We start from the raw sequence: 24,759 nt of genomic DNA on the forward strand, positions 1-24,759 counted from the left end.
AGCCTCTACGTAACCCTATAAATAGAGGTATTGGGAATCATGTACTATACACTTGAAAACACTTAATGAAATAAGAACGTTATCTCTTTCCTTTGTACATCCTTTATCTATTTTCTTATTTTATAGTATTACTTTGAGCTAAGTTTCTTAACATAATTCTCTTACTTCGTAAATTGTAATATTTAATTATTAACGCTTGAGCGCTCATAATATTATAACATTAAAATAAGAAAATATCCAAAGAGAAAGTTTACGTGTATCCTATTCTGCCTTGACTCGGCTTGTATAATGTATAAATATGGTCACAACACAATGTCAATTACATTAAAGAGGTTAGGCATTACAGTCAAACGGTATTCGAACCAGCAGTAAAAAAACTTCCTATACTTTCGCATCCAAAACTTCTATCTTCTGGAAGTGGAGGTTCTGTCGAAACTCTCAGTAGAAAATTAACCGGCACTAACTGTTCTTGGTAATTATACAACAAAAATCCCACCAGCCATCACACACAACTATATCCCTCTCCACCTAAAAGTATTCTGACTCTATCTTATTCTATCTGTGAAAGAACAGCTTATAATAACAATTTGATTAAAAGAATAACCGATAAACATCAGTGTGAGTTGTGCATCGAAGTTTTCTATCATGCATCATCTCGTTGACTAGGAGGAGGAGGAGCAAGCCATCCCCACACTCCACCAGACCTCTGCCTTTGTTTTGCGCTCAAGGCTTGCTCAGAAGCAGCCTTCTGTCGTCTCAGGAGCTCAACTTCTTTTTGTAATGTTTCCATTCTTTGTAGCTTTTGTCTTAGCTCCGCAACATCAACCTGTCAAATGAGGTTATAACGTACTACCTTCTTCCACTTCAGCAAATTAAGATAAATCAGGCCTTTGTCTTGAAAACTTTGCTCTTCTCAGTGCATTGTAGCTATAGTTTGATAATAGCGAGTAGTCTCTGAGTTCAACTTTTAAAAGATCTTTGTATGTGTATGTTTGCAAGTGCATGTGGGCAGAGATAAGTAAGAAGGGTATATTGGAACCCGCAACTTCTGCCGTGTCTCAGCTCCTGATCTGTCCAATATATTGTAGAGAGTCTCTCATCGTCACTCATTGTTGCCAACATGTCATGCAAATAATGAACCACAAACAGAAACTAAATGTGCAAATAAGCTGACGGACATAATGACAACATAAACCAAAATACTTGGTCATTCTGATAAAATCTGCTGCTATTTGATGGGCTGGGAACCAGTCCAAAAAAATAACTAACACATACATGATTAATCCCTTTTTTTTTTGTTGTGAAAACACATACATGTTTAATCAAAAAAAGAAGCTGGGTTTAAATAGAAATGAGGGACGGGGTGAAGTCTAGAACTGAAATTAAACCAACAAGATGTTACCAATAAAAGCATGTGAATCATTAAAGTCAAAATGATAACCACAAGTGGCAGGAACCATCCTAAATCCTAATTGGTTGCAGGTTCAAAGCATTTCCCCTTTCCACCAACTCCTCCAACCAGAAAATGGTTTTCAAAGGAAAGAAAAGGGAAAAAAGAAACAAAAAATAGTCTCATACCTCAAGTTTGAAACACCTCGACTGTTCAGCAGCAAGTTGACCTCGTACAGATTGGAGTTCCTGCATATGCAATAGAGAAATACAAAGTTAGATGTGAAGCACAGCTGTCAGAGACCTGGATCTTGCCTGGTGACAGCCTTATCTTTTGGAAATTACTTAAAGATCTCAAATACATAGGTGCAAAATTCCAAAAGATATTTCTTTTTCTCTTACTACATATTTTCACGTTATCTAAACTTGCACTTAGGTGAGCATGAGCACCAAGACCAAAAATGCTGGAAAATTAGCTCAGATCTTGTTTCAGAATAAAATTGAAAATTAGTTTATGTAGATAAATGAATGCAGTAAAGAATAGGAAAGACCCCATATGGAATATGATAGTATGCCCTGCAGAGAGCATTTGAACATCAAAGTATCCAAACAATAAAATCTGTTTGAAGAGAATAATAACATTAACAGTATCCAAAGGGAGCAACAAATGACAAAGTGGCCACTTAACGACAAAGCATTATCAAATCCGAAAGATACCAAAAGCATTTTAGCTATTTACCGGAGATGGAAGATAAAACAGACCAGTAGTTTAAACAAAACAATGAAACACAGAACATAGGCTACAGTTCAACTCAATTTTAAAAAGAAGCAAAAATGGGGGGAAAATAAAAAATAGCATGCACTTTGCTTTCACTTTTGGTATACCTATCAATTTGAGAGTTACCTTGTAAAGGTCACTGTTGTGAGTCTCGGCATATATCAAGTCTTGCTTCAGCTGGAGAGTCTGCAACTTCTCTTTGCTGAGAGATGACTCTACTTCTTCCTTCACAGCTTTGAGAGCTGCTAAAAGACATTCACTAGTTTCTTCAACTTTATTCACCTGCATGATGAAACCATGAGGCCCAAGGGAACAACAAGGAAAAAGACAAACAGAAGGATAACAGAAGTACGGTGAAAGAGAACACGTCATGACTCATGATACTGCATAGAAATATGACAATGTAGTGGTTTGTCAGTTTAATCATGTTCAAGTAACGGCAAATTATTGAACCCTTCAACAGCATAAAGCAATACGAAAGCAGGCTAAGCTTGCGGAGACAACAGCGATAAAAGTTTTGCACTGGCATTTTGGCTTTTACATTTAATGAACAGCAAATCTTGCATTCTTACAAATATCCCAGTTAACACCACACATCTACATTTTATGTTACTCAAGTAGTATATACATTTAGTGACAGTGACCTGCTATTTGAGATATCAGAAACCAATTGCTCCACTCAACTAAAATTTTATACATTTAGGTCTATAAGCAGACATTTAGCCAAATTTGAATTTTAGAACTGCTTCTGATGGTATAAGACCTAGTGTGATTGAAGCGCTAGAGAGAAAAGAAGAGGGAAGTACCGTTAATCATTTCTGGAAAGCTAGGACAAGTTGGAAGATTGAAGGAAGGCCAACAAGAAAATGGCATATTCTTAAATCATAAATCCTCTGTTTCACTTCAAATCTATAACTGGGGGGGGGGGGGGGGGGGTGAGTTAAGCATAGGATTATTTTTTTTTGATACCCGTGGTGTATGGGCCCTACCGCGCACCTCGACTAATTACACAGGACACCTGCTATCTCCCACCTCCAACAGGTACCAGTTAACTATGTCCACCAAGGCTTGGATAGTGAGTTACACACGTCTGGAAAGAGACATATTTCAAACTACTGGATCCTAACATTTGTTTTCCTTTTTGGGATGCAAGAGAAGATATTTGAAATTTTTAACATCAACAAAAAGTGAGAAAATAGGAAAAACTACAATAGGAGGACCAGACATACTTTACAAAAGCACTAATATGGCCCGCAAATGTAATTGCTAATTGAATATAGTATATGGCATGCAAAACCTTCAAGCATGTTTGTTATTTGGTTTTAATTTGCTTAGGCGATATTAACACATATACCTACACAGGTATAATTACATTCACTAAGTTTGATGCTTGTTTCGTGTGGCAGTCTCAGGAACTCATCTTTGTTTCTATGCCATGTATGTGCCATGTGAAATGTGTGCGCTAAAGTTAAACTCGTAGCATTCTAATCAGTTTAAAGTGGTTAAAATTGACTATGTGTAATCTTTCAAGGACAATAAATTAGAGTTGATTATATAAAAAAGACTAAATTCTTTTCATTGGATGACATCTGCACTTAAATGACTCTGCCAGTATGAACATCCATGAATACTCTTGTTAGATATAAAGATATATGAACAAGGAATTAAGAAATCAAACTCACCCATGTGCAATTAATGCTGTGGATTCAATCCACCCAATAAATGCACCTCACAATAGTTAAGGAGGAGCCATAATAATACATATGTAGCACACAATCATTTATTGCTTTCACCAGTTTTAGTTTTTATACAAGATATGCTGAACCTATACATAGGTGGTGTTTCGTAACAAGCAATCATCAATTTCAATGAATTCAAAGAGCCTTTGTTGTCTTGTTTGAACTACATTTTTATTCTCACGAGCTTTTTTATCTCTTTCTTAGTCTATTATCAACTACTCGAAATATACAAGGAATTGTAGAAACAAGACATACCTAGTTGGTTGAGGCATATTCTTACAGAGAAGAGAACAAAATGTGAACTTCAAATGCAGCTTTATAGATGAACCTATTTTTTTCCAGTGTAGATAGATTAACATTCTAGTTATCTTAAAGGAAGTTGATAGCACAATTAAACTGAGATCTCAGTGCACAAGAAAAGCAAGCAAAATTCACATCATATAACCAGTCATAAATACAAGATAATGAATTTTAAAGCATCAGAATACCGTTGGCTCGGACTCAATGTTGTCCATCACAATTTCCCTTATTTTGCCTTCTTGGCCCATTCCATACTCTGATTCCATATCTCTTGTGGCATTAGTGGCATTAGTCGCATTGTGCACTGCTGAAACACTATCTGCAGGAGTCTCAATCACTTTTGATTGCAAGGTTGACTTGTGGCTTGGTTTTAGTACGCTGACCTTAAAACAATGATGAAAGACACCATAGAGAAATTTAATTAGGAGAAGCATAGCAAGGATAAAGAAACCAACCAACAATTCACTAGCCCCAGTGGAAGGGCTGACCAAACTCGCAAAGAGAATAAATATGATTTAGCTGTGCTGGAATTACCTCATTATTGTATCGCCCATTGTATCCTCCAAATGAAACTACGATATCTTCACCATTATATGAACATAAGACCAAGCACAAGCCCTGTAGGACAAGAAATTTTCTTAAGTTACAAGCTAAAACACTTGGATATTTAGAGAAAAAGACAAAATATCAATCTCTTAAGCATAATTTGACATTCGGAGAAAGAAAAACGCAAAATATCAATCTCTAAGAATAGTTAAGAACCCAACGTACTATTATCTATTTGAAAAATAATTTCATGCAAACGCAAGTTCATCAAACACATTTAGGTCCCAGAGTGGCCCGGGCAATAAGGAACAATACAATAGTCTTGGCATAGTAGAGAAGGAAGAGTTCCCAAATTCTTCAACATCATTTCATTGTTGTTTACTTGTTAAATGAGGAACAATAAGTTAAAACTTTTGACAACCAAAACAATTGCAGTATCAAAATTCAAATCATTTCTAACTTAGGCGTAACCTGAGATGGTAACATATTCATATCTGTCTGCATCGCAATTTAGTGGTAACTAAAGATATTGCGACAGCACGGACAATCTAGATTTTGTCAAGCTTATTTCCGTAGAAGTTTAATCAGGGATGAGCGTGATCAGAACTTGAATAGCTCAAGGATACTGATGGATGCTCTTCTTCATTTTCGTCTGCTGTATTATGTCACATTGATGACATATCACAGATTCTGTAGAGTGTCGAGCACACCTCAAGAATTCAATCGTAGGACCACATTGGACGGCCAGAATAATGGTAATATGGAAACAACAGAAGCAACATGTGGCATTAGTTCAGACAACTCAAATTTGAGCCATCCAACTAAAAATTATCTTCTAGTTGGAAAACAGAACAAGCAAAAGCTTTGTATCCAATCCAGATACTTAAAAGGGAAAAAAAAGGAAAAGAAAACAGGTAGGTTGCTTGAAAAAAGAAGACACCGCCAGGAACAGGAATACCTCAGTGGCAAGAGCAACATGTCCTTGAACAGTTGTTACAACTGACCAAGCCAAAGTAGACATGTTGAGCACAACAGTTTCAGAGACCCCTGCAACAATTGTAAGATAATAAGAACAGCATAAAGTTGTAAGGGAGAACTGAAACAATAAAAAATAAATAAAAAAAGCATTAACACAAGAATGATGGCAATGGTCCACAACTAAAATCATATTGAAGCAAATATAAGTGATCCACAAATATCATAATTTTTTGTCCAACTCCGGATCATAGTTCTGATTGATGAGTCGCGAACCAGTGTTAACGAGAGGTTGGAGGTGTGGAGACAGGCCCTTCAGTCTAAGGGTTTCAAGCTGAGCAGGACGAAGACGGAATGCATGGAATGTAAGTTCAGCATTGAGCCGAGGGAAGTGGGCGTGGAAGTGAGGCTTGAATCACAGGTCATACCAAGTAGTGGCAATTTCAAATACCTTGGGTCGGTTATTCATGGGGGAGGGGAGATCGACGAGGATGTCACACACCGTATTGGGGTAGGGTGGATGAAGTGGAGGTTAGCATCTGGAGTCTTGTGTGATAAGAGAGTGCCACCGATACTCAAAGGTAAGTTTTACAAAGCGGTGGTTAGACCGGCCATGATGTATGGAGTTGAGTGTTGGCCTGTTAAGAATTCACATATCCAAATGATGAAAGTAACAGAAATGAGGATGTTGAGGTGGATGTGCGGACACACTAGGATGGATAAGATCAGGAATGAAGATATTCGGGAGAAGGTGGGTGTGGCTCCCATTGATGACAAGATGCGGGAAGCGAGGCTCAGATGGTTCGGACACGTATAAAGGAGAAGCCCAGATGCTCCTGTAAGGAGGTGTGAGCGGCTGTCCTTGGAGGGCACGAGAAGAGGTAGAGGACGACCTAAGAAGTATTGGGGAGAGGTGATCAGGCAGTACATGGCGAGGCTTCAGATTTCCGAGGAAATGACTCTTGATAGGAAGGTGTGGAAGTCGAGTATTAGGATTGTAGGTTAGGAGGTAGTTGAGTCTACCTTACTTCGTACCTTTGTGAGGCTAGTATGGTAGGGTTTTTGCCGATGTCAGCTAGTGGCAATGTTGCGTCTTACTACTCTTTTGTTTTCCATAGTGTCGCGTCTATGTACTCTCTATCACGTTTGCTTTGCATCTACTTTCTCATTTACATGAAGTTATTTTTCCTATGGTTTCTATTGGTGATACTGATATTGTCTCTTTTCGTCTTCTTGAGCCGAGAGTCTTTCGGAAACAGTCTCTGTACTCCCTCGGGGTAGGGGTAAGGTATGCGTACACACTACCCTCCCCAGACCCCACTAGTGGGATTTCACTGGGTCGTTGTTGTTGTCCGGATTACTGCTTTCACTTTCTAGAAAATTTAGAATCTGCAGTGCGCTCCCCCCCAGATTAGAAACAGAGTGACCTCAGATTTCTATTGTACTTTTTTGCACCGGCTATTCAGATAATTCTTCACAGAAAACCAATCATGCCAAGCACAACCTGCTTATGCATAAACCAAGAGAAACCCACAAGTCCCCTGAACTTGTTAACTCTCAGGGGTAATTTGGTAGGGCATATATGAATAGTACTGAATAAGGTGTATTAGTAATATTATGATTATTAATGCTAGAATTAGTTATGCTATTAGTTATGCTGGGATTATTTCTTATCGACTGTTTGGTTTGGTGTATTAACATACATTGCATAATTTTTTAAAAGAAATTGTTTGTATACAAAAATACCCTCCACATCTTAGCTTTGTATGTGAAATTTGAAAAGGCAGTTATGTCTTTATACATGCTTATTCATGTACTGAAAACCATGGTATTGCTAATGCAATGGATTGCTATGTATAAGAATAGTACTGTATAGGGTGTATAACTAATACAAGTATTAGTTATACATAGGTTAGAATCACTACCAAATAAGGGATTAATAATACCAAAGCTAATACATGTATTATATTCCCTAATACATCCTACCAAACGACCCCTCATAGTATTACAATGCTCTAGTTGTGTACTAGATTAGAAACAGTTGACCTGATATTTCTTCTGTACTTTCACTCATTCATCTGGACCGGCTATTCAGATGATTCATCACAGAAAAGAATCATGCTAAGCACAACCTGCTTTTTTTGGTGAAGTGGTTCACACCATTGAATACCTTATCGGAGCTCCTGGGTCAAGTCTCATTAAACCCATCAACAATTGAGGCAATTCACACAATTCAAAATGTGAAAGAACACGAGCTTACAACACAGCAATGTATCATCATAAACCCTTTAGAAAGACCCTTGCACAACCAATATGTAAAATGTTGTAGATCTCTAACACATCTTCTACAAGATATTTTCTAACTTGAGAACTACCTTATCAAAAGAGGTTGTACATTAACATAACCACTTTCAACCTTTCAATTTTTGGGGAAAGATGTGGATAACAAGTTGAGAGATAAATAAACACTATTTTACAATGAAAAGTTAACCAACCATTCGAACTACCGAAAGGCCTTTCCCAACAATTCAGGGGCACATAGGGACACTTCTCATGCACCAAAAACATTGACTCCAAGATTCTAGGAAGTAACAAGATGATTAAAAATAATCCATCTAGCCAAAAGAATTTTAACTAATCCCTCTGCTTCATTTTATATGACAGTATTGCACGAAGTTTAAGTAAGAAATAAATACTTTTGACAACAACTTGTGGTCTTAAACATGTCATGACATTGCTAATGACTTTAAGAGCATGTCATTAAGGGTAAAAATAGAAGTTAAAAGTTAAAAGAGTTTCCACGTACAAAAATGTAGCATTCTTTTCGGAACCAATCAATAGGAAAGAGTATCAGATCAAATGGAATAGAGGGAATAATTGAAAGCTACTTCCTCTGTCCTAATTTAAGTGCCATACTTTCTATTTTAGTCTGTCCCAGAAAGAATGTCATACTTATTTAAAAGTAATTTAACTTTAATTTATCATTTTACCCTTAATGAAATGATTTATAGCCACACAAATGTCTATAACTTGTTTTAAGACCACAAGTTTTAAAAGTCTTCTTTTTTCTTAAACTCCGTCCCAGTCAAACACCGCTACATAAATTGGGACAGAAGGAGTACCATTTTACTCACATGATCTGTTATGAACTAGAAATTCTTCCAGCTCAGACAACAAGATCGTCATCATATCTTATTCAAATTTTATATATTTAAAATTGTAGATTCTGCCAAGAACCCTCGACGAAGGAAAAAGGCATTAAAAATCCTAGCATAAACAACGGTTGGAACTATTATGAACGCCGTGGCTATTCTTAAAGAACAAAGCATACCGCTCTTGTTGTTGCCTCCCCCAACAATAAACCAATTCTCTCCAACAGTTACACCAGCATGGCCGGCACGTGGACTTGGTATTTCACCCTGTTGAGTAGGCCTTGACCACTCCATCTGTAAAAGTTAAATTAAATAAGAGTTACCAATAACAAATAATATTCTAATTTGAGCAGCTCTCTATCTTTTGGAACCGAAAATATTATCTCACAGTTTGCAGATCAAGAACATGCAGATCATTGAAGCAAGCAGTGTGCGAGCCCCCACCAAAAACTAGAAGGTAGCGCTCTGCATGTATCGTGGCAGCATGATCTGACCTTGGAGAAGGAGGAATTCCCCTAAGAAAATAATAAGGTCAAGGAAAGTGGATACTACCAACTTATAAGAGTAAGACTGCTTAAGCATAAGCACCAGTACAGGTATATTGCAAATGATCACGGTTTTTTAACGAAAGATAAAAGATACATGGGCAAAATCTTTGTAAACTTTCACACTATTAGCATCAGTAAATTTTTGAAAATGTATACAGGCAATAAGACATGCAAGCTAACTAGATGAGGATTTCTTTTGCCAAAACTGAAAACTACTATAGTAGACAGAGATGGTAACTGACTTCTATGTCCTTCAAAAAGACAAGCAAGAAAATCTGAAGGGAAAATAGCGTGCTTAAAGACTTCCTGGAAGCATCTTACAGCGTGTCCACTTCATCCCAGGCCATGGTTTCTAAGTTTAGAATGTGTAGATCATTCAAGAGAGATCGACCTGCATCTTGTCCACCAAATATTACTAAGCTTGTTCCTACAAGCGTTACTGAATGACCTCCACGGGAAACCTGTAAAAGCAAACGCAGAAGCTAATCAACTCATCAAACAAGAATAATTAGTTTGTTTCGTTCGTCTAGACTAATAGCCTATTTGGCCAAGCTTCTAAAATCAGCTTATTTTGAAAAGTATTTTTTTCCTAAAAGTGCTTTTCAGAAAAGAACTTTTGGTGAAAAGCAGTTTATGTTTGGCTAATCAATTTGAAAAGTACTTTTGAACAGCAATTAGTGTTTGGCCAAGCTTTTGAAAATTGCTTCTAAGAGGGTGTTTGGCTAAGCTTATAAGCTGGTCAAACCAGCTTATAAGCACTTTTCAGCTTATCTATGCGTTTGGCAAAGTTAAAAGTGCTTATAAGCCAAGTGCTTATAAGCCAAAAATAAGCCAAAAGCCATAAATTGGTCACCCCCAACTTATGATTTTTTAGCTTATAAGCACTTTAAGTTTCACCAAGATTTTTACTATTTTATCCCTAAAATATTCCTTTTTAAAACAAAACTCATGTATCCCTACATCAAATCTTATTTTACTATATTTTGAATTACAAATCTTATTGCAAGATTATAGGAACCCTAGCCTACATATTTAAACATCTTTTCAGTTCAAACTATGTTCTATACTTCTAATATATCTCTTGTTCATAGTTTTATTTATACGGGTTAATTGGAATTGAAAGTAAAGAGACTTGATGCTCCAATGACGTTTCCTTGGTGATTATGTATTCAAGTAGGTCAGTGTCCTATTACAGATAAATCAAAAGTTGGAAAACTGTGCCATTCTATAGTTTATTTAGTTATATAAAGTTGCAAAAAGTAGCCACGCTTAGCTGGCAACTCATATGGAAAAGGAAGTGAAGAAATCTTTGAAATTACAAGTGAATGAACATGACTAGTGGGAATATATAGAAATTGGACTCTCTGATTCACTTTCTGAATTAGATCGTTTTATGAGAACAGTGGTCAAAGCAAAATCTAGCTAGCTAGATCGTATAGATATTGCTAAGCTTAATTGAGGCTTTAACGGTCTCCTGAGGAATCACTCCAGAAATATAACAAATTTTCTATCAATAATCTTAATCTTCTGAGATATGACTATGAGGAGGAACTTGTCATATAAACAGAATTTACATCAGACATGTCATATAGAGAGCTCCTTGTCATGCAAAAAATTCAAGATAAGGTTCCGAAAAAGAAAAGTCCAAAAAAAAAAAGACTGTTACTTTCTAGTAAGGTTATCTTTTTGCTAATTCTCATACCTCTCATGCATATCTGTATTTCGTTCCTTTTTGCTGTCATATTTGCATCTTTTTGAATTTGTGTTGTAGTGATCTTTCTATTGGTATTTGTCATCTAATTTTCAATTCGGATAAACTAAATGTTGTATTCTCTTCAGATTGTTTACATTCAATTATGGTGGATAATACTTTGGGACGAAATAATGCTAAGTGGGATGAATATGCACACATTAAATTCATTGAATTATGTGAGCAAGAAGTTAGAAAAGGAAATAGGCCAAATACTTACTTGTCGAAAGATGGATGGAAGAATATGGTAAATGAGTTTAATAAGAAGGCGGGTTTACAATATACTAGAAAACAAATGAAAAACCATTGGGATCACATGAAATCCGAGTGGACTCATTTTAAAGAGTTGATGAGAGGTGAGACAGGTTTAGGATGGGATCCCACAAGAAAAACAATTATTGCAGATGATGATTGGTGGGAGCAAACAATAAAGGTACATTGCTTGTGTTTTTCTATAATTATTTCATAACTCTTTTAATTCTTAATATCCTTTGTTTACTTAAAGCAATTTTAAATTTTTTTATAGGAGAATTCTAAATACAAAAAATTTAGAAACAAAGACCTCTCTCTGATATGGTTTCGTTATGATGCTCTATTTACTGATATTATTGCCACTGGAGAGAGAGCACGTGCAGCGAATCAAGAACAAGAGTCTGAAGTTAGGTTAGAACAAGATGATGATGGAACAAATGATGTTTATGATAATGACGTAGAACAATATAATCATGAAAGAAGTGATGGAAGTTACGACTTGCGGAATATAGATTCAATTACATTTCCTGATCCATCACTTAGAAAGCGAAAGTCAATAGATGGCAGTGACAGTAGTAGTCAAATGAAAAAGCGCAAGACAAAAAATAATTCATATATCGCTAAAAGAGGAGATACACTCCTTAATTGAGTTTATATCTAACAAAAGCACATCTCGTGCAGCATCAGAACCAACCATTGAGAAGTGCATGGATATTTTAGAAAATATTCCTGGTATTCTTGCAGGGAGTGATATTTTTAACTGTGCTGTGAACTTGTTGACACAGAAAGAGATGCGACATGCATTTATCAAATTGTCTACTGATGAAGCTAGGAAATCTTGGTTGGAGTATAACCACAGACGATCATTCGTGCCGAACAATCCATATAATACAGTATGAGAAGTTATTGTGATGACTTAGCCATATTACACTAGCATTAGATATTATTTAACCTGCTCTTTAAACTATATGCATGGAAGTTTATAATTTTTTTATATTTGGTGTCATGTTCAGACATAATGGTGGTATGATTGTTTTTTGTTTAGACATTATATGTCTTTATTTTAATTGATGACTATCTACTTTAGAGTTAGCATTTGTCATTTTTAATTCATAACAGTACATTTTTTTATTATAATTGATGACTCTCTACTTTAAAGTTAGCATTTGTTATTTTTAATTCATAACAGTATGTGTATCTATTTTATTTTCAGTTTAATGGCCTGCTGGAATATTGACAAGTTGATATTTAGTCATCCAAGTGACTTGTTAAATGACGAAAATGAAAGAAGAGGAAAGTCAAGAAGGTAAGGAATGGATGGCACTATGTCAAATCGCATGTAAGAGTATATTGATATATTATGAGAAATATATTTGCAAGGAACCATGCCGTAGTCGTACATCTAAACGCACTAGGAATATATTTATCCACGAGATATTACATGGAAATGAGACTCGTTGTTATGAAAATTTTCGACTGAGTCAGTGTTTCTTGATTTAAGCAAAGATCTAACTGATAAATATGGTCTTAAACCCACACGTGGGATGTCTGTGTATGAGGAGTTAGGGATGTTCTTGATGATTTGTGCACATGGTGCCGGGAATCGGTTGGTACAAGAGATTTTTCAGCACTCAGGAGAAACAATTCATAGGCATTTTCATAGTGTTTTAAAGGCCATTGGTAAGCTTGCAAGAGATATAATTCAACCACATCCAAATTATAATAATGGTGCAGGAGATCACAAGCCATGTAACCAACGATATCTCCCTTTCTTTAAAGTAAGTTACCATTTTTTAATAATTATATTATTGTGTTTTTACATTATAACTCAAAAACTTTTTGCTGTAAATTACATTTAATTTATCCATGTATATATTTTTAGGATTGTATCGGAGCACTTGATGGCACGCATGTAAAAGCAAGATTACCTCAAGGTCAAGAGATACCATATATCGGGCGCAAAGGTTACCCTACTCAAAATATTCTTATTGTTGTCGACTTTAATATGTGTTTTACATTTGCATGGGCTGGGTGGGAAGGAGCGGCTCATGATAATCGTATATTTGGTGAGGCTCTTCGTAGACCCGAACTAAACTTTTCATATCCATCTGGGGACAAATATTATCTTGTTAACGCAGGATATTCACATATGAAGGGATATATGGCACCAAACAAAAGAGATAATGTGAGATACCACCTCGCAGAATTTCGTCGAGGTGCGACACGGCAATTGCGATCCCCAAATGGACATAAAGAAATGTTCAATTATTTGCATTCTTCTTGTAGAAACATTGTAGAGCGAACATTTGGGGTATGGAAAGCAAGGTGGTCTATTTTGAGAGATATGCCTTTCTATCATATTGACACTCAAAGAGATATTGTACTGGCTACAATGGCAATTCAAAATTACATTAGAAAGAAATGTAAAGTGGACAATGCATTCCAAGAAGCTGAGAATGAGAGATATGTGCCACTTGTTGATCCTGATGTTGAAAGATCTGCACGCATCAATGTTGCAAATATAGAAAATGTGGAAAATGAAGGAGATAATAATTTTTTGGACGGCAATTCGTGATCTAATTGCCCAAGATATTTACGATAATTGAATGTTTTAGTTTAATTTGGCACAAATAGTACGCATTAAGTGTTTGTTTTTTCTCTTCAAATATTTTGTCCTATTTAGGTTTATTTGTTTACTGAAATTTTTTTGTCAATTTATTAATTATTCTTATAAAACTTATGATTATATGCTTATCATAAAAATTATCTTATCTAATCACAGTTATATTTAAAATAAAATGACAAATAGAATATTTTGTATTTGAATCGATCTCGAATCTAAAATTTTGAAGAAATTACACCCTTATAAGTGTAAACAGTTCTAAGGTTATTTAAGTCATTTTAACAGAAAAAGAGCTTATCAGCACTTTTTTATCAAACACTACAGCAGCTTATTATCAATTTCAGCACTTGTATCCAAACACGTAACTGCTTATTTATTAAATCAGTTTCAGCACTTAAAAGTGCTTTTCAGCACCTAATGTTTATCGGCTACTTCAAATCAGCTAATCCAAACGGGCTCAAGTGTAAGTGTATTTATCTCAAAAGTGCTTTTCAAAAAAGTGCTTTTGGGGAGAAGCTATTTTTTTCTGCTTCTCAAAAACTACTTCTGCTTCTACTCAAAAGCACTTTTTTTCTTCCTAGAAGCTTGGACAAACACCTCAACTTTGGAAAAAAAGCACCTTTTGGCCTTGGAGAAGCTTGCCAAACAGGCTATAAGACACGAAACAGATAGATAGAAAGGAACCACTCACATGTTAATTTTAAGTTTCGCCCAATAGGAAAAAAAGAAGGAAACAAAGAACAAAAGACTGATATTACAGGGTGTTCAGTAATGCTGAAAACTTTTTGATCCTTAAAAATGAAAGAAAAAGGAAGAAAACAACATTTAAGTCAGGAAACATCCAACCCCAGAAATCATCAAATCAGAAGCAGGGACGCCAAGAATATTTGAAGCCACTAAAAAGGTAAAACAGCACTATGGGATAAACAAATATACCGGTGTCTTTCCATATGTCTTCAAGGTCGACCAAGTACGCATTTGCAGATCAAACACCATCACTGGCAAACGAATGGCACATAGCATTAAGCAGCAAAAAAAATCAAGTAAATAAGGTTCTATGTAATGACTTGAATCCATTTTGTTATGAAGATACTTTTTAAGTTAGCTGACCAAAAACATCATAGTAAAATCATTCTAAGCATCTATATATCAGAAAAATCTGGCACACCAAAGTATTCAAGATGTTAATAGAAACGACTGCTAGAATAATTCACATCAGAAAATTTAAACTCTATTTATTACGAAATGCATTTCTTATTTCTACATAACTGATTTACCGCCACCTCCAGAGAGAGAGAGAGTATCTCAGATATCCAACAAAACTTCGGAGGTACTTTAGGTGGATGAGAAAAGGTTTAAACAGGTCCTCAAAAGAAATTTTATCTCATGGGCCTAGTGCCTAGAGACCTATATTAAAAAAAGAAAAGCTCAATAAATTACTTCATTACAGTAATTCAAGTTGTCCCTAATATCACTCCGGAAGAACGTCATCCACACAAGCCACGATGAATCGTTGTCAACTGACACAGTATGTGTAAACCGAAATATAAGACTCAATTTAATGACAATGATATTGCCCCATAAAAGATCAGAATAAGATAAAATATGAATATAACGCTGCATTATGGGTCATTGAGCTACTTGAGCAAGCACACTGGCTGATGTACAGGTTCCGCTCAACAAGGTAAGATGACATCTAAGACATGGAATGGTTCTTCAACGGTCTTCATGGAATGTACATGATACCAGAATATCTTGTCATATTTCATATGTGCGCGTGTGATCAGTTACTACAATAATCGTACGACCCTCTAAAAGATCAGAATAAGATGAAGTACGACAATAACCATGCACAACCAGAAATTGAACTACTTGAACATGAAAAATGGGCATAGCACTAGTTCTAGTTCAAGGCTTGCTTGGGTCACCTTAAGCTATGTGAGACAAAGTATCCACCATGACGTTGAAGGCTCGCCTGCGCCTTTAAGCCCTGAAGTTAGGTGCAAAACAGGTTGGTAATTTGTCTCACTTAGGCAAAGCTTTAAGTGTAGATACAAATGTGCTAAGGCATATGCCTCATTACCCATGAGCTATGTCTGGAAGAGGATGACACTAAACAATAATGTCTCACTTTATTGTAGTGTCTGATTCCTTCTTCCTTTTTATGATAATTTGTAGTTTTTTCCATTCCTTTGTTCATACAAGTATTATTTTCTTAAGTGTATATTTAACTTTATCAGTGTAAATTTGTAGTTATCATTCTTGAATTCTTTCAATATATATGGGTTTTGCTAACCTACTACATGAAGGTAGCAGGTTAGCATTGTACCCATTTTTATTTCACGAAAATGCCCCTTACCACCTAATTAAAACTAGAGACCTTAAAGGACTTTTCAATCTTTTACCTGAATTCCCAAATTTCCCATCTTCCATTGGCTCTCGTTTTCTGCAGAAAATTTGTGCTTGAAGCACTCTGCATTCTCTCTTGGAATCTTCTCTCCATTTTCAATCTCAGCCTTCCATCTCCAGGCATACTTCTCAATTTCTAAAATTCAAAGTTCTTTTTAGGATCTTTTCTCAATGACACCTTGGACCAATACAAACTTAGTGTTCATCTTCTGGTTACATTCAATTTTTCGTTTTTGAAGTAATAAATTATTCCATAAACTGTTTCAAACAGAAAAGAATATAAAATCTTGATGTCGCACCACGTAGATTCAAAAAGATTAGAATATGACATCGAAAATGCCTTTGGTTTCCTCTGCTATTTTGATTATTGTATTGAAAAACTTTTACTTTTGATGGTTTTCAAAAGATGGAAATACAGGTTCTTAACAGTATCTTCATGGATTCCGTAACAGGGTTTTAAGAAACTTTTCTCGACATCAGAATTTGGGGGAGAGCCTCTAGAGCAAAACAGTGGAGGAAATGGATTTAAGTAAAAGACTGAAAAGCCCTTAAAAGTCTCTATTAGTAGCAAGGGGCATTTTGGTGAAAACGTTGGTATAATGCTAACCTACTACCTTCATGTAGTAGGTTAGCAAAACCCTACATATATATAGAGAGAGAGAAAGAAAGAATTTTTTTGTTCGTTGTTTGTGTCTTTATTCGTTAAAGCTCGTGCTTTATTTTCTCTTTGTGCCTAAAGCCCAATAAAACAAGGTCAGAAGTTCTCTAGGTCATGGAATAGTGCTTTGCAGATATTCATGGAACATAAATGAGACCAGAGCATCTTGTGGATCTTCATACGTGCATGTATGTTACCCCGTCCCTTGCAATATGCACGACTGGATAATATTGTAGTCATAGGCCCAAAGCTAGTCAACGCATTCTATTGAGCCAAAAGGACATCTTCAAATGGCTCAAAAGTAAACCCCAAATCTCCTAATGATTATCATGAAGCCAAGAAGAGTAATTTCATCTCTTCTTTTCTTCTGGGAAAAGAAACTTCCATTTTCAGGTGTACTGGCTTGGAGAAACTACACTTGTATCATCTCTAGGCTGCTCTTATACAAAGAAAAAATTGGAATCAAATTTCAGTGACAAGAACAAACCTTGCACATTTTCAGAAGGATTTCTCATATGTCCACCAATTGATATGAGCTTAGTTCCTTCCCACAGAGAGAGAGAGAGAGAGAGAGAGAGAGAGAGAGAGAGAGAGAGAGAGAGAGAGAGAGAGAGAGAGAGAGAGAGAGAGAGAGAGAGAGAGAGAGAGAGAGAGAGAGAGAGAGAGAGAGAGAGAGAGAGAGAGAGAGAGAGAGAGAGAGAGAGAGAGAGAGAGAGAGAGAGAGAGAGAGAGAGAGAGAGAGAGAGAGAGAGAGAGCAGGCAGAAGTTGGTGTAAATACCACAATAATTTAATAACTACAAAAACCATATATCAATACTAACCAGGGAGTGACCAGCCAAAGGAGCTACTGGTGCAGGGGAAGCCTCACCACCAGCTGTGTTAACTTCAACTCTAGACCATGTCCAACTCTTCAAGTCCAAAGCCTGCATTGACCCCCAATCCATAAAAGTTGAATGTCCAGCAACCAAAGGAAGAGAAAAACTACAATGGAAGAATACCTACTCTTTAGGATTGGGAAAAAGAAAATCTAATGAGACAAAAACATGAAAAAGTTGAAAAGAATGAGACTAAGAATGAAAAAATCTGTAGTAATTAGTGTTAACCAGCTTCCAAGGACAAGCATGGTAAAGAATCATCAGAGTTAAAAATCTTATGATTTGCAAAAGCCGCAACAATTTTATATATATATATATATATATATATATATATATATTGCTGCGGCGTGCAACCATCAATCACAGCTTGCTTAGATAGTTTCCATACCTGGAGATCGCTAAGGTAACGCCCATTGTAGTTGCCCCCAAATATATACATCTTATCATCAATAACAGCAGCTCCATGCTGTGAAAGAAGATGGAGATTGGTTGAGACTATGAGTAAAAGCAACAACAAAAAAAAGAGATGCAAAACAAATACCTCATATCGAGCTTTCGGTCGTGGACTAGATACTGTAGGTGAAACCCATTGATCATATACACTAACTGCACCAAAACTTTCTGATACAACATCTTTATCCCGAGCATCTGACAAGTTCCCATTTTCAGTAGGAATAGTTTTTGTCTCAGGAAAAGCATTTCCATTTTCAATAATTGGCTCAGCTTTTGGATTATGCTGAACGAAAGGAGATAATGGGGAGTTAAAGGAAAAGATAAAAGCTCAGATTAGGGAAAAAGAAAAAGAAAAGAATTAAAGAAGCATACAAAGGAAAGGGAAACTCACATTCATATCTCCGTCAATTACAGGCTCTGATACAAAATTTGAGGCCCTGGAATACCAACCTGGATCTTCTTCCTATTCATGTTCCATAATAAATAAAAGCTGTTTAACTTTTTCATTCATACCGCCAAAATTATCAAGATAAGTAGGGTTAGCTCTGCACAGACCTCTAATATTTTGACGAAGAGACGCATTGCCTCAGTGGAAGCCATGTTACCAAGTCCATTCCAGCTACAAAAATAGGACCACCTTTTAGAATACAAATTCAGGCCGCAATAATGCATATGGAATATTTACAGCTGTGAGTAGGAATTGTTTTTGGCTGTGGCACTGGGATGTCCTGTTTTCTTTTCTTCTCTTCTTTTTCTTCTTCTTATCTTTTTATTGGTGGCTCTGGGATACCTGTTTAATAATGAATTCCCTTTTGGGATAGGACTGACTATCATGATGAATCTTGATTATTTAATATTCCAATTTCATAATCCCATTAATCAATCTTTCCCCTGCTTGTTATCTCGTCTCTAAATTTGACATATAGGCAACCAGTGTTATCAAAGGCGAGAAGCGCAAAAAATCTCTAAGGTTTGTTGGGAATTTAAGCGCAAAGTGCAAATAAAGCGTGGGCTTTAATGAAAAAAGGTGCAAATAGAGAAAAACAACAAATATGTATGTGTAGTCCAAGACTAATATATATATAAGCATGAATGCCGAATACATTGACAAAGAAATTGAAGAGAATTTACGATAAAGTGAAATATCAATTGTGTAGTGTCGCCTCTTCAGGATTACACTTATTGACAAGGAAAAGTATGCCTTAGAGCCTTGATGACAACACTGAAGTGCCCGTCAAGCGAGACGAAGCACTCAATATGTTTTGAGCCTCACTTTAGGGCTTAAGCACGCCTTTGATAACACTGTAGGCAACCTGTTCAACACCAAACAGCTCAATAAATTAATTTCAATTATATTACTTATCATCAGTTCTTTTCTGTTTGAGAAGCCAATTGACACAATATGCCATTAGTTATGACTCCACAATTGTTCAATGCGAATGAGACTGCAAACATTTTCCTATTACAATGACCAAGGTTCTTCTCGCCTATGGCACCACTACTTGCCTTAAACAGCTGACTTGTAGTGATCTTCCCATCCCTGGCTGATGTTAACTGTTATAACACTCCTTCGATTATAAACTAATGAAATTGTTAGCCTGTAGCAGTGACTCTACTTAAAGCTCTGCTGCTGGAGAGCTTCTGATGTCGCAGCACAAATGAGAGAAGGGAAAAGAAAGGGGGGAAATGAGAATGGGAAGAAACAAAGTAAGAAAGAAAGAAGATTTGAGAGAGAACAAAGAGAAAGAGCCAATGAGATAAAGAAAAGCAAGGAAGAGAGGGAGAGAAAGAAAGAGGAGAAATAGAGAATGGAAGAGAGGAGAGGCCGAGAGGGGGAAAGAAGAAGAATGGAGGAGGACGAAGGGGCCTGTAATACCAAATGAATTAATTAACTACTTATGGAAAAACGTCTAAAACTACGTATTTATGAATAGGACTCTTGTGTGTTCTTTTGAGAAACTTATAAGAGGAAAAAAACTAGTATCTAGTTTCTCAACATAATACACAACACTCCTATTCATAAATAAGTAGCTCTAAACGGTTTCCTTTTAAATTTTTAATAAGTATCTCTACGCAGTTAGTATTCTTAGAACAATTAAGAGACTATTCTAACTTAAAGATAAAGACTACTGCAAACTACTAGATAGACATTATCAGTTACTAATAGACAATTTTATTTTCAACTAACCAGAGTAGAAATAAATAAAATTCAATGTTATTTTAGGTGATATCTTGTTTTTAAGCAACATCAACTTCAGTTAGGCAATGAAATGTACGTTTAAACTAATTATATACAGACATAAGAAATTTAGCACAAATATGTTTATCATGTAATGAAAAAGGTAAAAGAATAACCTCCTCAAATAAAGTAGATGATGCAAATCAAGATTAGATAATATCCAAATGACAGAGCTCATTAAAAGAAACCTGGTCCATTTGCTTTGTTCTACTGGACTCCAACTTCTAGGCTTAGGAATCTTACAAGGTCCTACAATTGCCTGCACCAATTAGACACAACAAGAATATCAATCCTGCCAGATCCTTTGGAATTCAGCAAACACTTATAGACTGCATAAACAAGAGAAAAAAATCATTTTTCTTTTGATAAGGTAAATAATTTTATTAACGTTGGGAGAGAAAAACTCCCGTATACGAGAGGTATACCAAAAAGTAGAGAAATTACAAAAAACAATCAAAGACAAAAGGCTACTCCTTAAATGTACAAAATCATATTCAATCTCCTCAAACACTCTCCTATTTCTCTCATTCCATATGACCCACATAAGAGCTAGTAAAGTAACCTCTCAAGCCCTTTGTCTTCTTCTCCTTCGTCAACCCGTCCAGCTATGCAACACATCTTTTGACAGTGCTTGCATCAGCCACTTATAGCAAACCACCAATTCAAGATCACCCTCCACCGACCTGACGCCACCCTACAAATTACAATGACCAAAAGATGATCAACTTCTTCACCCGAACATTTGCACATATAGCACCAACTAAAATAAGTAATATTTCTCTTGCTCGGATTGTCATCCGTCAGAATCGCTCACCTCGCTGCCAACCATGCAAAAAAATATACTTTCTTGGGCACCCTTAGCAATTAAATCGATAAATGTGGAAAATTTGTCTCCTCCCTCACCATGAAACTCTGTAAAAAGATTTGACTATAAGAAAAATCATAGTCTATTCTCTATCCTCCATTTTCTAAGACTTAGTAGTCTTAAGCCTTACACTCAATAGCACAACTGAAGAGATTGAACCACGCTAAAACTTACCTTTTTTTGGCTAATGAAAGAAACTTAAATTATAAACAGGAACTAAAAACTTCTGTTTCTTAAAAATGATAAACAAATTACAACATATGCCATCAACCCTCTAACACCACCTCCCCCACACCCCCTCTCCAAAAAAAAGGAAAACAAATCATAGTGCATTTGGTTCGACAAATGATGGAATTTCAAGTTGTTTCTTATTAATTCAACTTGCATGTGTTAAGCATATAGCTCATCAAGATACTACCTTGGGCCTAATTCAACCTCAAAAGTTAGTTCATGAGGTGAGTACTGCCCAACACCGTACAAGGAGACAACAACTCATTCTCTATATTAATGTGGGGCACTTAACATCCCCTCTACCCTCCCCCAGCATATCAGGCCGGGACATCTGGAGTGTGGACAACATATCATGGGGGTCCAATATTGAGTAGACCAAGAATACACGAGTCTAGCTTTGATACCATGTTGAATTGAGTAACCATCTCCTCTAAAAGCTTAAATTGTTAGAAGAAGCACATTTTTATTCACTTAATTACGTCCTAAACAACTTGTCTTAAACTACTCTATGGATCCGTTTGCACGAAATTTGATCTTATAGACCCATGGACAACCTATTGCCTTCTTAACTTTTGGTAATGGCAATAGCTCCATGTGCGATTTGTCTCTAAATTTTTTGTTTGTATAGCTTGCATCTACCTTTCATCTTTCATAGCTTCAAAGTAATTCCTAGGCACAACTGAAAATGGTACACAAGAATGCCTTGTGTGCTGAAGAGAAACGTTCATAACTGAAGTTGTGGGTTTGAGAATGGGCTTTACCTAAAGAAGCTATACACTAGTGTTTCGAAGATGATTTTTTTTTTTTGGATAAGTAATCAAAGATTTTATAAATACTTTGATAGGATCTATGATGAAGAAGAGATAAAGGAAAGAAATTTTACTGGTTAAGTAACGTGCAAGAATCTTGAACACTGCATTAACCAATAATTATGTCAGTATGGAGTGGACAAACCTCCAGATACAAAGATAATGATAATTTATCCTACTAGAATTCTTACAGAGAGAAACAGATATTTAAACTAATAGATAAAGACAAACTCCTAAGACATAGATAAACAATTACTCTTGTAATAACTGCTGCAATAACTACTGAAATAACTGTTGTCCTTAAACTTTATCTTGTTTGAAACCAAGAAACTGACATAAGCTATATTTGTCAATTGACAAATTACTTCCACATGTTTTTCTTGATTTACTTCTAAAGTAAGTCCGTAAAGGAGCAGTTATATCATACTTGCTCTAAGCCAGTGCCAGAAGACATAATTACAGAAAAGTGCAGTTCCTCTTGTATCTGGAAATCCAACTTCATCATGTACAATAAGCAGGTTGCACCAAAATGCTAGCAAGCAAATACACCATTGTTCAAGGCTATCTATGTTTCTCCTGTTGCCTTCAAAAATTCTGCTATTTCTTTCAAGCCAAATAGTCCACCAACTGGCTTGAGGAATGGTATTCCAGGTCTTTTGTGATTTCTTGCGCAATCCCTTTTTTTCCAGCATTGCAGTAGCTCAAAAATGAATTTTGGCATGGTCCAAGACATGCCAAGTATTGCCAAAAACATGTTCCACATCTGAGTAGTAACTCTACAATGCAAGAAGAGGTGGCCAATAAGTCCGACAAGCTTCTCTAGCCACGATCCAAGAGAAGCAAGAGACTTTCAAAGGAGCCTTGCTAAACCAAAAAAATTTCCAAGGCCAATAATCCCCGTTGTTGCTTAATTCCAGCAAATCAACTTTTGACTGTAAAGAGATCTTTGGAATGTCCCTCACATTGACAGAATCTATTTTATTGTGGTCCAACACTATGGTGTAGCTGAAGCAAAAGACATTAACTTTCCACTTCTCAAACATTTAAGTTCCTTCAAGGAAAGAGATTCCAACCTTGCGTTGAATAAAATTCAGCAATTACCCTATTGTGAGGCAAAGAATACTGTAGATATCAGAGAATTGATCTTTAAGAGGAGTGTCGCCCATCCATGCATCTTCCCAGAACCTTATTTGCCTTCCATTTTGAAGAATCAAGCCCATATTTGCCTCAAGCATAACAGTTGATATTCCTTTTTGTTAGGTTGATTCATATAGGAGTAAGTCACACAAGCTATGTTTATGCCCGTACTAGAGAACAAAAGGCTGACATAGTCACAAAAGGCGTTAAGTCAAAAAGTAGTGCTGGGCATATATAATGCATTTGCTCCAACTGGAGGGGGACGTATTAGCATATTCGGTTAGTTATAACAGAAAATTGGTTTGTATTTTAATTGTATTTATAATCTTACATAGATATGAAGACATTGCCAAGATAGGTCTGTTTAGATTTAAACTTCAGCTTGGTTTACTCCTTGTTGATCACGTGCATATGTACGGGAGTGCATAAACAGTACTCTAAGAATTATGTAAACTATTTCGTTGGACCGGAATACATTCACCAGTGGTTCTCTTCTGAAAGCTGCGAATTTACATATAATAAGAAATAGCAAATGATTTCATCAAACAAAATATTTCCTATCATAACAATACAGGGAAATGAAAGTCCAGATCTACGAGAATTTCAACTGGAATAATATGCCAAAGGCGCCTTTTAGATTAAGTACTCCTATTAACTATCCATCCTCTGCCGTAACTCAACATAAGGAAGAATCAGATCAAGCCATTTAACCAACAAAATTAACAATTTAATAAATTAAAAAAAGCGGCAAGAAGGAAAGAAGGAAAAAGGGACCTGCTGGTAAAGGCCAAAGAGGAGCAAAGCGATGTCGTTGGAGAACTTAGAGCTAGAAGAGTCGGAGGGAGATCCATCAAAACCTGCATACGCAGCAGCAGCATGAAATCGTTCCGGGTAAGCGAGGCCAGCGCTTCCCCTCGCCATCGCCATTCACCTCTGAATCTGATTGCCGATTCCTTTTCGCTCCTCGGATCGAAATAAGTTGTCAAGAATGAGTACTAATATCTGTTTGCTATATATACATTGGGGTGAT

General features: G+C 36.2%; 1 protein-coding gene across 2 annotated transcripts; it reads right to left on the reverse strand.

Moving 5' to 3' along the window:
• Window positions 1-249: 249 nt before the first annotated feature.
• On the reverse strand, window positions 250-24,759 carry LOC107786715 (acyl-CoA-binding domain-containing protein 4). Of its 2 annotated transcripts, none has more exons than XM_075247216.1 (18): window positions 24,504-24,759; window positions 20,876-20,946; window positions 19,004-19,067; window positions 18,840-18,911; window positions 18,537-18,731; window positions 18,384-18,461; window positions 17,938-18,101; window positions 17,607-17,663; window positions 14,989-15,050; window positions 9,749-9,888; window positions 9,268-9,394; window positions 9,059-9,173; window positions 5,711-5,799; window positions 4,741-4,824; window positions 4,395-4,589; window positions 2,294-2,449; window positions 1,579-1,638; window positions 250-1,070 (listed from the first exon to the last, which is right to left on the reverse strand). In XM_075247216.1, exons 5-18 carry the CDS (start codon window positions 18,698-18,700, stop codon window positions 1,059-1,061), a joined length of 1,503 nt encoding a protein of 500 aa, XP_075103317.1. In that variant the 5' UTR covers window positions 18,701-18,731; window positions 18,840-18,911; window positions 19,004-19,067; window positions 20,876-20,946; window positions 24,504-24,759; the 3' UTR covers window positions 250-1,058. The 2 variants fall into 2 exon arrangements, with proteins under 2 accessions (XP_075103317.1, XP_075103316.1); XM_075247215.1 differs by having other exon boundaries at window positions 17,938-18,043; window positions 24,504-24,756.

This window comes from Nicotiana tabacum, chromosome 24, assembly GCF_000715075.1.
Source record: "Nicotiana tabacum cultivar K326 chromosome 24, ASM71507v2, whole genome shotgun sequence".
NCBI lineage: Eukaryota > Viridiplantae > Streptophyta > Magnoliopsida > Solanales > Solanaceae > Nicotiana > Nicotiana tabacum.